The sequence below is a fragment of the Mirounga angustirostris genome, unplaced genomic scaffold, assembly GCF_029215605.1.
Source record: "Mirounga angustirostris isolate CCGP_5_RB_7025 unplaced genomic scaffold, mMirAng1.0.hap1 SCAF_10, whole genome shotgun sequence".
Classification (NCBI taxonomy): domain Eukaryota; kingdom Metazoa; phylum Chordata; class Mammalia; order Carnivora; family Phocidae; genus Mirounga; species Mirounga angustirostris.
The window spans coordinates 48521297-48533696 of record NW_026991718.1 but is presented as its reverse complement, the minus strand read 5'-3'; the positions used below and the strand labels follow the sequence as shown (position 1 = coordinate 48533696).

At 48.4% G+C, this 12400-nt stretch overlaps 1 protein-coding gene across 1 annotated transcript in view; it reads right to left on the bottom strand.

Annotated features, from left to right (window-relative positions):
• Positions 1-771: 771 nt before the first annotated feature.
• Positions 772-12400, bottom strand: part of SLC4A5 (solute carrier family 4 member 5) — a 78693-nt gene continuing 67064 nt past the window's right edge. Inside the window, exons 20-24 of the mRNA XM_064572299.1 lie at positions 11126-11198; positions 5664-5732; positions 4822-4995; positions 2682-2837; positions 772-890 (exon numbers count right to left, since the gene is read on the bottom strand). Coding sequence (XP_064428369.1) covers positions 798-890; positions 2682-2837; positions 4822-4995; positions 5664-5732; positions 11126-11198 — 565 coding nt within the window. The 3' untranslated portion in view covers positions 772-797. The remainder of the gene's footprint in view (positions 891-2681; positions 2838-4821; positions 4996-5663; positions 5733-11125; positions 11199-12400) is intronic.

Sequence of the window (12400 nt, the reverse complement as noted above, 5' to 3'; positions counted from 1 at the left end):
AATACAAAATGGGAAGGAGAAGGAAGGAGAGTTAGCAACTAAAAAAGAAGAGGTACTAATGACGGAGAGTGTGATGGGAAGCCCCTCAAGGGCCCTGGCAGGATCCTAATCTGGGTCTTTTTGGAAAGTTTCAAGCCCTATGTTAGGAACACCGAGGTCAGGACTCAAGTGGGATCTTCCTGATTATTCCAAGGATAGGCTGTGGTCTTGATGACAGGACTGTCCTCTGGTAGGGTGCCGAAGCTCGGAGGGGGTAAAGGCAGCCATAGAACCCCCCAGGATCTTCGTGAGCAATGCCCGATCCCTCCCAGGCAGCCTCCCTTTCAGCAGGAGGAACTTCTCTATGACCTTCCCTGCTAATTTATGATCCAAATGCTATGCTACCAGTTTCTCTAAAGGGGACAGCTCAGCTTGGCTTTGAACCCTCAATCATTTTCAGCAACCACTGGAAAGCCTGGGAGGCTCAGCGGGTCATGTTTGGATCCATGTGGTCTGAAACCATTGAAGAGAGGGCCAGGTGGCTCCACAGGCATCAGGAGGCACCAGGGGCAAGGAAAGAATGAGGGGCTCTGCCTAAATGGAAGTGAAGCTTGATCACAGGCACCTGCAGGCTTTGATTTGGGGATTCCATTGGTTGAAGTCTGAATCCTGGTGGCCCAGTTCTCACTGAACTCTGCCTACCAGAGGAGTCCTCTAGCATCTAAGACCATTCTGTCCCCCTGAGTTAAAGATGGAAGTTCCTTGGAGGAAGAGGTGGAGAATTAGTAGTAAGTAGGAAGGGAGAGACACCATGTGTTTTACTTACTGGCAATGCAGTGGATACCATTTTGGGGATCTGATTGGACACTTTCCATGGGAATCTTTATAACTGAGGGAGGAGGGAACTGGGGCTGGAGAGAAACAGTGGGAAAAGCTGATAAACACCACCAATTCAACAGCTTTGACTTTGTTGCCAAGAGATGGAAAATACATGCATCCACAATGTGCCAACCACCATCCTCTCTATCTCCAGTCTCAACAGTTAGGGGGTGCTGCAAATACTCTGGGGCTCAGTGGGGGGCAATCACAGTTAGCCTGCTGTCCTAAACAGGACACTCTTCCAGGAACATTATTTATCAGAACAGTTTCAACTGTCATAGTAACCAATCAGGAGTGAATCTCACACAATAGCTGGTGTTGCTGTAAAGACATGTGTAAAGTGGATTTGTGCAAATTGAATCCCATTTTTCCATTAATATATCATGCTTTTCCCCAACCCTGGAATAGTTTCTGGCACGTGGTAGCCACTCAAATATTTATTGAATGAATCAATTAAAGAGTAAGTATTTGTTTTTAAAAGGCACTTAGACTCTCAGTTTCTTTGTTCTCAAGGCCTGTCTTTGCAAACCATCTAAATCATCAATGAAAAACATGTGAATGAATGATGGGCCTCTTTCTCCCTGGAAGAGGAAAGCAATTAAGGACCAGGGGAGTTTGGGTCTATCACTACCATCAGAAGATGGTTTGATTGCCACCAGTCAGCAAGGATTTGCCCATGGACAGCTTTGACCTGCAAAAGGCAAAATCACTGTTAACAGTTCCAGGTGGATACAGAGATGTGGGTTCAGGTCAGACCTGGGAGAATGGGAGCCAGGCATGTTGCTAGATGGCATGGGCAGCTTAGCATATTGGAAATGATCAAAGTCAGAAACAGAGGGCACCTAGGTGGCTCAGTTGGTTCAGCATCTGCCTTCAGCTCAGGTCATGATCTCAGGGTCTTGGGATCAAGCCCTACATTGGGGTCCCTGCTCAGTGGGGAGTCTGCTTCTCCCTCTCCCTCTGCCCCTCTCCCCGCTCTTGCTCTCTCTCTCAAATGAATAAAATTTAAAAAATTAAAATTAAAAAAAGTCAGGATTCTTCATTCCCTTTAGACATTTAACCACATGTCCATCTTGGGTGAACCACTTCCCTTTTGGAGGATCGTTTCATCACCTGTAATGAGCACTTGAACTAGACAATCTTTCTGTTCACATTTCGTGATTTACTCTAAGTTGGACTGGCTTTCTGTCTGTTGACTCCCTGAGTGTTTTGGAAGTGGGATGAGGAGGGAGCATGAGAGAAGAGTAGATGGGGCAACCAGGTGGTCCCCAGCATCTGGGGAATGTAGCCACTCTCCTTTCAGTGAGGACATATGCCTCTCTGCCCACCTTCCCTAATACCCCAGAGGCAGGCCAAGCAAACCTTGCTCCCAGTCCTTCCACCTGTCCTGGAGTTTAATCTACTAATTGGTGCCCATCAGACTCTACCCCCGAGACCTGCTCCATTCTTTGGAGGTCAGTCCTCATAACCTCCCCCATGATGGAGCTGAGTCTTCTGCCCTGTCCATCAAGGACCTGCACTGCTTGTTGATAACAGCCCCGGGAGCTCACAGAAATGGGAAAGAATGGGTGTGGCAACCAGCCTTTCCCTGGGTTGGGGGGGGGGGGTGCTCATTCACTGTGGCCCACCCTGAGGATATTCCCATAAGCAGACGAGCTCTCAGCACCCCACACCAACACAGGCAGAAGCCTCAGCCCATGCCACACTAGGCCCAGGTGATCATAGCTGGCCACCTGAAAGCCCACCCTCTCCCTGGCCTGGGCAGAAGTGGAGGGAGGGTTTCTTGATCTCTTCCCTCAGCCCTGGCCTCACATCCTCCCCACCTCCTCATCACTGTCCTCATGGGCCCCTTTCCTTCTCTTCTTCTTCTTATCTGTCTCCTTCTTCTCCTTCTCTGGAAGGATGTTGTCAATCCAGGCCAGATCATGCTGGGAGAAGATGAGGTCCAGAAGCCTTCGAACAATGATGAGGCCCAGGATCTGTGGTGAGAGTTCAGAGAAAACCATGGGCTCAAGACCCCAAACTCAGGCATTGTTTTTTCTCCCTCAGTCAGCTATGTTTAGGGACTTTATCTGGTCTCTGTCGGCCATCTCAGAGCTCCGACAAACCACCATTTACCACCTGCCCGCTTGGTTCCTTTCATCTGGCCTTTCCTCAGTTGAATGGCAAAGCCTACCAATGAGCCAGGGAACAGAGCCTGTGACAGCTGGTTCGGAGCCAGGCAGAGACCAAGGGCTACAGAACTCCTACAGTTATTCTTTAGATCAGTGATCCTCAAACTTGAGCTTCCACCAAAACACCTGGAGGGCTTGTTAATACACATATTGCTGGGGGCTACCCCCAGAGGTTCTGAGTCAGCAAGTCTGGGTCTGGCCTGAGAATCCGCATCTCTAACAAGTTTCCCAAGAGATGTTGATACTTCTGGATCAGAGATCACGCTTTGAGACCCACTGTCCCTCTGTCCTTATTTCTGAGGGCTGCCAATCTCTCTGTTAACAAGTATAAAGTACACTCAAGAAAGTGTACTGGGATATCAGGAATTTTTACAGTAAAGTCTAGAAAGTTTGGTTCTGTTCAGCATACACAAAGGGAAAAATGTGTGCTTTGGGGAAGGATTAAATACTGGCCTTTTAATAAATTCAATGGGCCCAGGGTAACTAGTTATAAATATTGCCCCTTCACTACCAAGAACCGGCCACTAAATGAGGTCAGGGAGAAAACCAGCCAGCTGGATTTAACTCTGGTTCCTAACTGACCTGCTTCTTGGGAGCAAGTAGAGCTTGAGAGCTAGACAGACCTGGGTTTTAAAAATCCTGGCTCTGAAAACAAATTAGTGGTTGCTAGGGGTAGGGGTGGGAAGAGGCACTGTCTGCATAGAAATGGCAGGGGGTGGGGGGTGCCTGGCTGGCTCAATCGATTAAGTGTCCGACTCTTGATTTCCGCCCAGGTGGTGAGATCGAGCCCCCTGTCAGGCTCTCTGCTAGGCATGGAGCCTGCTTAAGATTCTCTCTCTGTCCCTCTCCTACACGCGCATGCATGCTCTTTCTCTCTCTTAAAAAAAAAAAACAAATGGCATGAGGGAATTTTAGGCATGATGGAACTGTTCTGTATCATGACTGTAGTTGTGGAACCACTAATCTGTGCATTTGTCCAAACTCACAGAACCACATAGTGAATTTTACTGCATGTAAATTAAAAAAAATCAATAGGGGGAGGGTATGGATCTTGGCTCAGCTCCTTCTGGTTGTATGGTTGGGTCACTCACACATGCCCTCTGAGCCTCAGTTTCCTCACCTGTAAAATAGGATTAGTAGTAGTACTAAAGTATACTTGAAGTATACTTTAGTACTACTACTACTGCTGTGGATTAAATTAAACAGCACTCCACACATGCTAATGGTGACTATAATTTCTTTTCCTTTCCCCTTGTTATCGCTAAACCCCATGAGGGCCCTATTGGGGAGGATCCATTTCCCTTTGCTTAGAGTGGTGGTTCTCAACCTTGACTGCACATTTATGCCCACCTGCAGAGACTTATTACAGACACCAATGCCTGGGTTTCCCCAAGAGATACTGATTTAATTGATCTGGGGTGAGGCCTGGGCAGTTTTAAAAAGCTCCCAAGTGATTCTAATGGTCCCCCAGGGTTGAGAATCCCAGGTGGGCACATTTCAAATCCTACCTCTGTGTACTCACTTTGGCCCCCAGTCCAGCACTGCAGGCTTTGGGGCCCACCCAGGGCTTTCCCGAAGCATTAGCCCACAGGCTCCCGCACCGTCCCCCTGCACTGCCCCCCTCTCCCCTCTCTATCTGGCCTGGACTCACGACCCGAATCTTGTTCTGTTCTGTGCTTGCTTCTGTGACCCTGAGAGTCAGGCCATCTGCAACGGCGGACCTCCCTCCTGGGGACGCCTGCCCAGGCCCCATCGGCCAAGCAGGATGGGGAGCCCGCGCCCACCTTACCATGACCGGGAAGATGATGGCGGCCATCGTGGACTTGAGGATCCAGAGCACCGCCAGGCAGAGTATCTGCACCAGCGTGAAGAGGTGGATCCGGCGCAGGGGCACGTGCCGCAGGAAGGCGTGGTCCGGCTGGTGCTTGGCCGGCATGAGGAAGAGCTTGCAGCGTTCCCAGAACTGGCGGAGAGCGCGAGGCTCAGCCAGCAGTGGGGACCCCGTGAGGGAGGTGGCCCTGCTGGGGGCTTGGGACTGCGGGAAGGGGTGACGCGGTGGGGTCTCATAGGAGGTAGCCCTTTGTCTGGACTAAGAATGCACAGGAGGGGGACTGCAGGTCTAGGAGGACACAGAGGGAGCCCTTAGGGGAGGAGGCCTGAACCCTGCCTGCAGGGTACAGCCCTGGAGGCGGCCACAAAGGAACACTGCCCCCATTCAAGGAAAATGCAACTAATTGCAACACAAAGACAGCCAAGACATCTGGTGTATCGTGCTAAATAAAGAACAAAACAAAATGTTTTCTTCCGCTAGAGTTGCCTTAGAGAAGAGAGATGTAGTGAAATGCTCACTGGAGTCAGCCCCATCGGGGTTGTGAATCCTGAACCTGTTTCCTCGTCTGTAAAATAGGGATCACAGCACCTACTTACACAGATTTCATTATAGAACACCTATGAAGGGCCTGCTATAGTGATTTTATTTGATACACAGTAAATGGTAGTATCTTTATCACCATTATTTTCCCACTGAACTGCGGAAGCAAGCACTTGGGGTTTCGGTAATATGGCAGCAGATGTGGGGAGCTGACTCTGGTTAGATCAGCCTGGGCCTCGGTGGGGTGGGGAGAGCCTTACCTGGATGCCATTCAGGGAGGCCACGCCCATGTAGAGGAAGACTCCATACAGCACGGGCATGGGGATGTACTGAAATGAGAGAGGGAAGCAGAGCTTTCGAATGGGTCTCTGCCCGGGGCAGGCTGTTGGCTGCCCTGTTCTGTATGACAGCGTCTGCCAAGTCACGGAGGCAACCTGGTCTGCCTTGGCTTTCCCCAAGCCATGAAGGAGCTGGATGTTTAGGGGAACTGAGCCTCTGAGAGTAGATCTGGAGCCAGTGTCGATGGGGAGGGCTGCCCTGCCCCCTTCTCTCTGGGCAGCGGCTCCCCCAGCCTGGCCGCCCTGCTTCCATCCCTGCTGAAGCCATGGGGTTTGACTGAAGACACAACTTCTGGAACATGGGAAAGCTCCATAGAAAGCCCCCTGCTTATTCTTGTCAGCTCCTTCCCCCTTCCAGCCCCAGCTGAGGACCCCCCACAAAGCTTCATTGCTCTGGGGACCTTTACTGAGTTGACCTCCATCAGCAGAGAGTAGGTGTTGATTAACAAAAATTATACACCCTACACAATCGGATTTAAAAAAGAAGCAAAACAGATGTGTATAGATAAACCAACCACCACTAATTGCCAACTAACCGCTAATGATTTGGTGGGCATCTTTCCTTTCTGATCATGCTCACAGGTAATTTGTTAGCTTTTTCAAAAATGGGACCATATCACTCATACTGTTCTACAATCATCATTATGATTCTTTAGAAGCCTTTTGACGTATTTTTCTACTGTCTCTCTAAGCTGTGTTTTTTTTTTTTTTTTAAGATTTTATTTATTTGACAGAGAGAGATAGCAAGAGCAGGAACACAAGCAGGGGGAGTGGGAGAGGGAGAAGCAGGCTTCCTGCCGAGCAGGGAGCCCAATGTGGGGCTCGATCCCAGGACTCTGGGATCGTGACCTGAGCCGAAGGCAGACGCTCAACGACTGAGCCACCCAGGGGCCCCTCTAAGCTGTGTTTCTGCTTCTTTCATCCTGCCCCCTCCCCCACTTTTTTTTTTTTTTTGAGAGAATGTGCATGTGTGAGTGGGGGGGGGCAGAGGGAGAAGGAGAGAGAGAGAATCTTAAGGAGACTCCATGCCATTCCCAGCATGGAGCCTGATGTGGGGCTCAATCTCACAACCCTGAGATCATGACCTGTGCCAAAATTAAGAATCGGACGCTCAACCGACTGAGCCACCCAGCACCCCCTCCTCCTTCCCTTTATCTGCCCTTTTGGCTTGCCACTGTGAACAAGGCTCTGCCTCGGTTCTAGGGTGGTCATGTTGGAACATGTGGGCCAATACTAAGTCCTGTGCTCAACTTTTAGATGCCACTTAGGATGTCCATAAATCCAACCAAATAAGTAACCTTTTTTTAACATAAGTTAGACTGGGTTCATTTTTTAAACACAAACCATGATTTGGACCCATATGCTGTAAACCTCAATCCAAGACATTTGATCTTGCAGCCTTCCCATATGATTTGAAGCTGAGACCACGAGAACTCATGGGGCTCAGAGGGGGGGCTTCTGATATGGCCAGGGGTACCTCTGAGGCAGAATGCTGAAATCTACAGTCCTGAAGAACGGTGGCAAGGTGCGAGCAAAACATGAAACAAAACAGGACAACCCTTCAGAGCTTGGGAAGGACAGGGGATCTGCAGAACTGAATGGGTAAGGTGTTCATGCCACCTGTCAGATATGTGGCCACGTCATCCTCCAACGCCCTCAATTTGACAAGATAACCAAAGATTTGCAAATTGATGATGACAGGGCTGAAGATTATCACTGATCCTCTAGCAGTAAAAATCACTGTGTCTAAATCAGGGCAACCATCCATTGAGAGAGAGAGATTTCATCCCTTACTGCTCAAGGTGGGGTCTTTGGGCCAGCATTATTGGCATTGCCTGTGAGCTTGTTAAAAATGCAGAATTTTGGGTCCTACCCAGACCTACTGAATCAGTATCTTTTTTTATTAAGTTTTAATTCTAATTCCAGAATAGTTAACATACAGTGTTATATTAGTATCTTTAATAAGATTCCCAGGTGATTTTTTTCATAGATATATTTTTTCACATATATACATATATATAAATTTTATATATATATATAAATTGTATATACATAAAATGTGTGTATATATATGTGTATATACATAAAATGTGTGTGTGTGTGTGTGTGTGTGTGTATATATATATATATAAATTTTTTTTGAGAGCCCAATGCAGGGCTTGAACTCATGACCCTGAGATCAAGACCTGAGCTGAGATCAAGAGTCGGATACTTAACCGACTGAGCCACCCAGGTGCCCCTCCGAGGTGATTTTTATACACATTAAAATTTGAGAAGCCCTAGAGCAGAATTCTACTGAAGGAATTGGACAAAGGTATAGTTAATAACTAATTTAGAAACACTGATAAAAATAAAAACACTAATAATTAGGATCCAATTTGTACCCTCTAAAATTTGTAGCACCAAAGTGATCTCTCCCCTGCTATATAAACAAGAATTAAAGATCCAAGGTGTCTGGGTGGCTCAGTTATGTGTCCAACTCTTGATTTCGGCTCAGGTCATGATCTTAGGGTCCTGGGACTGAGCCCTGCGAAGGGCTCCATGCTCAGCAGTGAGTCTGCTTGAGGATTCTCTCTCTTCCTCTCCCTCTGTCCCCCCCCCCAAATAAATAAATAAATCTTAAAAAAATTAAAGATCTCAACTAATGTCTTAGGTAGATGGCTCTCCAATGTAAGTTCTCTGAATCTGGTATGTACTCAGCTATGCCTAATTTGACAGACATGGGTAAACCTACCGTTGCAAAAGTTAAATAAGCTTTTTGGAAAATTTTTTTTTTAAGATTTTATTTATTTGAGAGAGAGCACAAGCAAAGGGGGAGGGGCAGATGGAGAGGGAGTAGTAGACTCCCTGCTGAGCAGGGAGGCTGACGTGGGGCTCAATCCCAGGATCCTGAGATCATGACCTGAGCCAAAGGCAGATGCTTAACCGACTGAGCCACCCAGATGCCCTGGAAGATTTTTCTTATTGGAAATAAATGCTGGGATTAAATCTAGAACCTCAGATCTGGGTTAAGTTATATTTTTCTTGAACTGGCTATACAAAATATCTTCCCTTTAACCTAAAATTAGCCTTACTACTTTGAGCAGTAAGGGATGAAATCTCTCTCACAAGGGATGGTTGTACTGATTCAGACACAGTGATTTTTACTGCTAGAAGATCAGTGATAGTCTTCAGCCATCGTCACCAATTTGCAAATCTTTGGTTATCTTGCCAAATTAGCACTAGTGGCAAAATTAGTACTGGTGTCAGCTAGTGATAATGCTTTAATCACTTAACTAGAACAATTTTGAAAGCCAATCTTTTTTTCTGTTGCTGTTGTTAGAAACGATTTTATTTTGCTTGGTTAAGATGGAAGACATCCAGGGGCGCCTGGGTGGCTCAGTCAGTTAAGCCGCTGCCTTCGGCTCAGGTCATGATCCCAGGGTCCTGAGATCGAGCCCCACATCGGGCTCCCTGCTCGGCGGGGAGCCTGCTTCTCCCTCTCCCGCTCCCCTCGGCTTGCGTTCCCTCTCTCTCTCTCTCTGTCAAATAGATTAAAAAAAAAAAAAAAAAGATGGAAGACATCTGGATAGCTGTCAGGTTGTGACGGGGAAGGTCTGCCTCAAGGACACTTGAGCTCTCATTCCCAGGAGCAGTTCTGGGTGGATTCAGTCTCTGAAGAAGTATGTGCAAAGTTGTTGACTTCCTCTGAAAGCCTATCTTTAAAAAAAGGTATAAAAAATGGGCGCCTGGGTGGCTCAGTCGTTAAGCATCTGCCTTCGGCTCAGGTCATGATCCCAGGGTCCTGGGATCGAGCCCCACATTGGGCTCCCTGCTGGGCAGGAAGCCTGCTTCTCCCTCTCCCGCTCCCCCTGCTTGTGTTCCTGCTTTCGCTCTCTCTCTCTCTGTCAAATAAATAAATAAAATCTTAAAAAAAAAAAAGTATAAAAATACAAATAAAATGAAAATATATACTTTATGTACTTTAATACAATCAAATAAGAAATCCTAAATCTTATGATCAATAAAAATCTAGATAGGTCTTCTCTGTTATAAAATTTATCAAATAGATTAATTGGTGGTGAATAAAATATATTTTTTCTACACTTATCAAAGAACATGGGTAAGATTTTTTTGGGGGGGTAGGATTTTTCAAATCATTTGTCACTGAATACAAAAACAGTATCAGAGTGCTTGGCCATGCGGACCCATGGAAATTTTTCCATGTTGGCCAGAGTAATAATTAACATTTCCCCATATCTGGCTTCAGAAGAGACCAAAGCTAGCGACACTCTGATCACAAACTTTTAGCCTCCAGAACTGTAAGAAAGTAAGTGTTGTTTAAGCTGCCCAGTCTGTGGTATTGTATGCAGCAAATGAACACAGTAGGTAAGTGGCTGAATTGGAGAGATGGAGAAACCTGAGCAGAAAGAGTATTCGTGGACGCATACTCTGAATGTACTCTCATTTGATTTCATCTCTTCCAGTTGGTCTGGAGGGATGTGAGCCAAAGGATCTCCAAACTGTGTTGGGGGGAAAAAATCAGTTTTGTGCCCAAGACATGCAAGACAGAGGAGCAGAGAACAGGACACAGGAAAATCTACAGAAACATTCTCCTCAGAAGTTTGAAACTTCAGAAAACCAGTGAGCAAAGAGATGTCTAGTGAGCCATAAACCACAATGTGGAGACACAACCAGCTCAGGAAGCTCCTGATCTAAGCAAGGATGGAACTTGGCCAAGGATGCCTGGGTGGCTCAGTCAGTTAAGTGTCTGCCTTCGGCTCGGGTCAGGATCCCAGGGTCCTGGGCTCAAGTCCTGCATCAGGCTCCTTGCTCAGCAGGGAGCTTGTTTTTCTCTCTGCCTGCAGCTCTCCCTGCTTGTGAGCACTCTCGCTCTCTCTCTGACAAATAAATAAATAATATCTTAAAAAAACAACAACAGGGGGTGCCTGGGTGGCTCAGATGGTTAAGCGTCTGCCTTCGGCTCAGGTCATGATCCCAGGGTCCTGGGATCGAGTCCCACATCAGGCTCCCGGCTCAGCGGGGAGCCTGCTTCTCCCTCTGACCCTCTCCTCTCTCATGCTGTTTCTCTCTCGCTCTCTAAAAAATAAATAAATAAAATCTTAAAAACAACAACAACAACAGGTTGGAACTTGGCCAAGCTTTCTGACAGAGGAGCATCTCCAGAAAGGGGAGGATGGACCCTGGGAGGAGTGGAAAGAGCAGTGAGGATTGCCTGGTGCTAATAAGCGATGCAATGTTCCAGAAAACAAGGACAGTGGTGAAACATCTCTTTGGGTCCTGCCTCTTTAGGGTCCACGTGGAGACCCTCTCCCCACCTCTGAGGCATCAGGCCAGTGCTTTCTTAGGTGGATGGCGCCCTGGTGGAGGGTGTAGAGCCTCACCTTCAGGACAGGAGCCAGGAAGACGGAGATGCCCGTCAGGATGAAGACAATGGTGCCGGTCACTCTTTGTTCCCTGGCAGACAACGGCACACAGTCAGGGTGGACTGGGAGATGCCCCCTGACCATTCTAGCCCTCTGGCCCTCGTGTGCACCTAACGGTTGTGTCCACGCCCTGGCCTCTGCCCTGTTCCCCCATTCCAGAAAGTAAACCCGTCTGAGGCCCAGCTGACCGGCACATGGGAAGAGAGGGAGCCTTGACTGAGGCAGTTGTAGGGGCATTTGGGAGGGTGTCCAGTGCAGTGACTAATAGTAGACGTGCTGCCGCCAGACTGACCTGGGTGTGGCTCTGCCACTCAGCTGTGTGGCAACAGGCGAGGCCCTAAATGTCTTCAGCCTCAGTAGAAGCAAGATAGTGGCAACCGCCTTGGGAGTTGTGAGGATGAAATGGGTATGTGCACTGCTTATGATCCCTGCCCTTCAACTGCAGGAAGATCCTTCGTCTGTGGGGCATGACTAAGAGGAATCAGAGCGAGGGGGCCCAGCTGCTGGCAGAGTAGGTGGGAGGGGCAGGAGAGTAGGTATGTTTTCCTGAATGCCCAGCCAGGCCCAATCCAGGTGAGAGCTGGGGGGTCGGGGGCAGATTGCTCAGACCCAGTCATCTGGGGCTCAGGAGTCCAGGAGGAGACCCTGCCCTGGCCAGAGAAGGCTCATCCGGCGCAGGCTGTGTAGCCCAGGTATCCCAAGGCAGTGAGGAAAAACTCTCTGGACAGCCAGTGTCTGGTGTGGGCTCACCTTGGAGGCCCTAAGAGGTAGAAGATGCATATGGCTGCTGATAACAGGTAAGGGAGCCGACACCGGCATGAGAGGAGGAGGAGGAGGGCATGGAAGTGACAGGCCATGGGCCACCGTCTAGGGAGTGGGAGTAGTCCTGGGAAGACTCTCTGGAAGAATGGAGACTGGGGAGGACCCACACCCACAGGAGAGGTTGGGGGACGGCGGGGGCAGGGGGTCTTGAAGGCGAGGAGACAAAAGGACAGGTCATAGGGGCTGTGGGGATGTTGAGTAGCCCATGCAGCTAAGAGGTCAGTGTGCACGCGGGCCATGGTGGTGGACTGCTTGCAATTCATTACCAAAAAAGCACCACTTAGAACTGAATTTTTGTCTCCCTCCCTCTCCCTTAGGAATATCACTCCTATCCTCCAAGTTCCTGGGCTGTCAGATAGCTCGATAGTAAGAAAAACCTGCTTCCCTTCTCCCAACCTAAACACCCCTGCT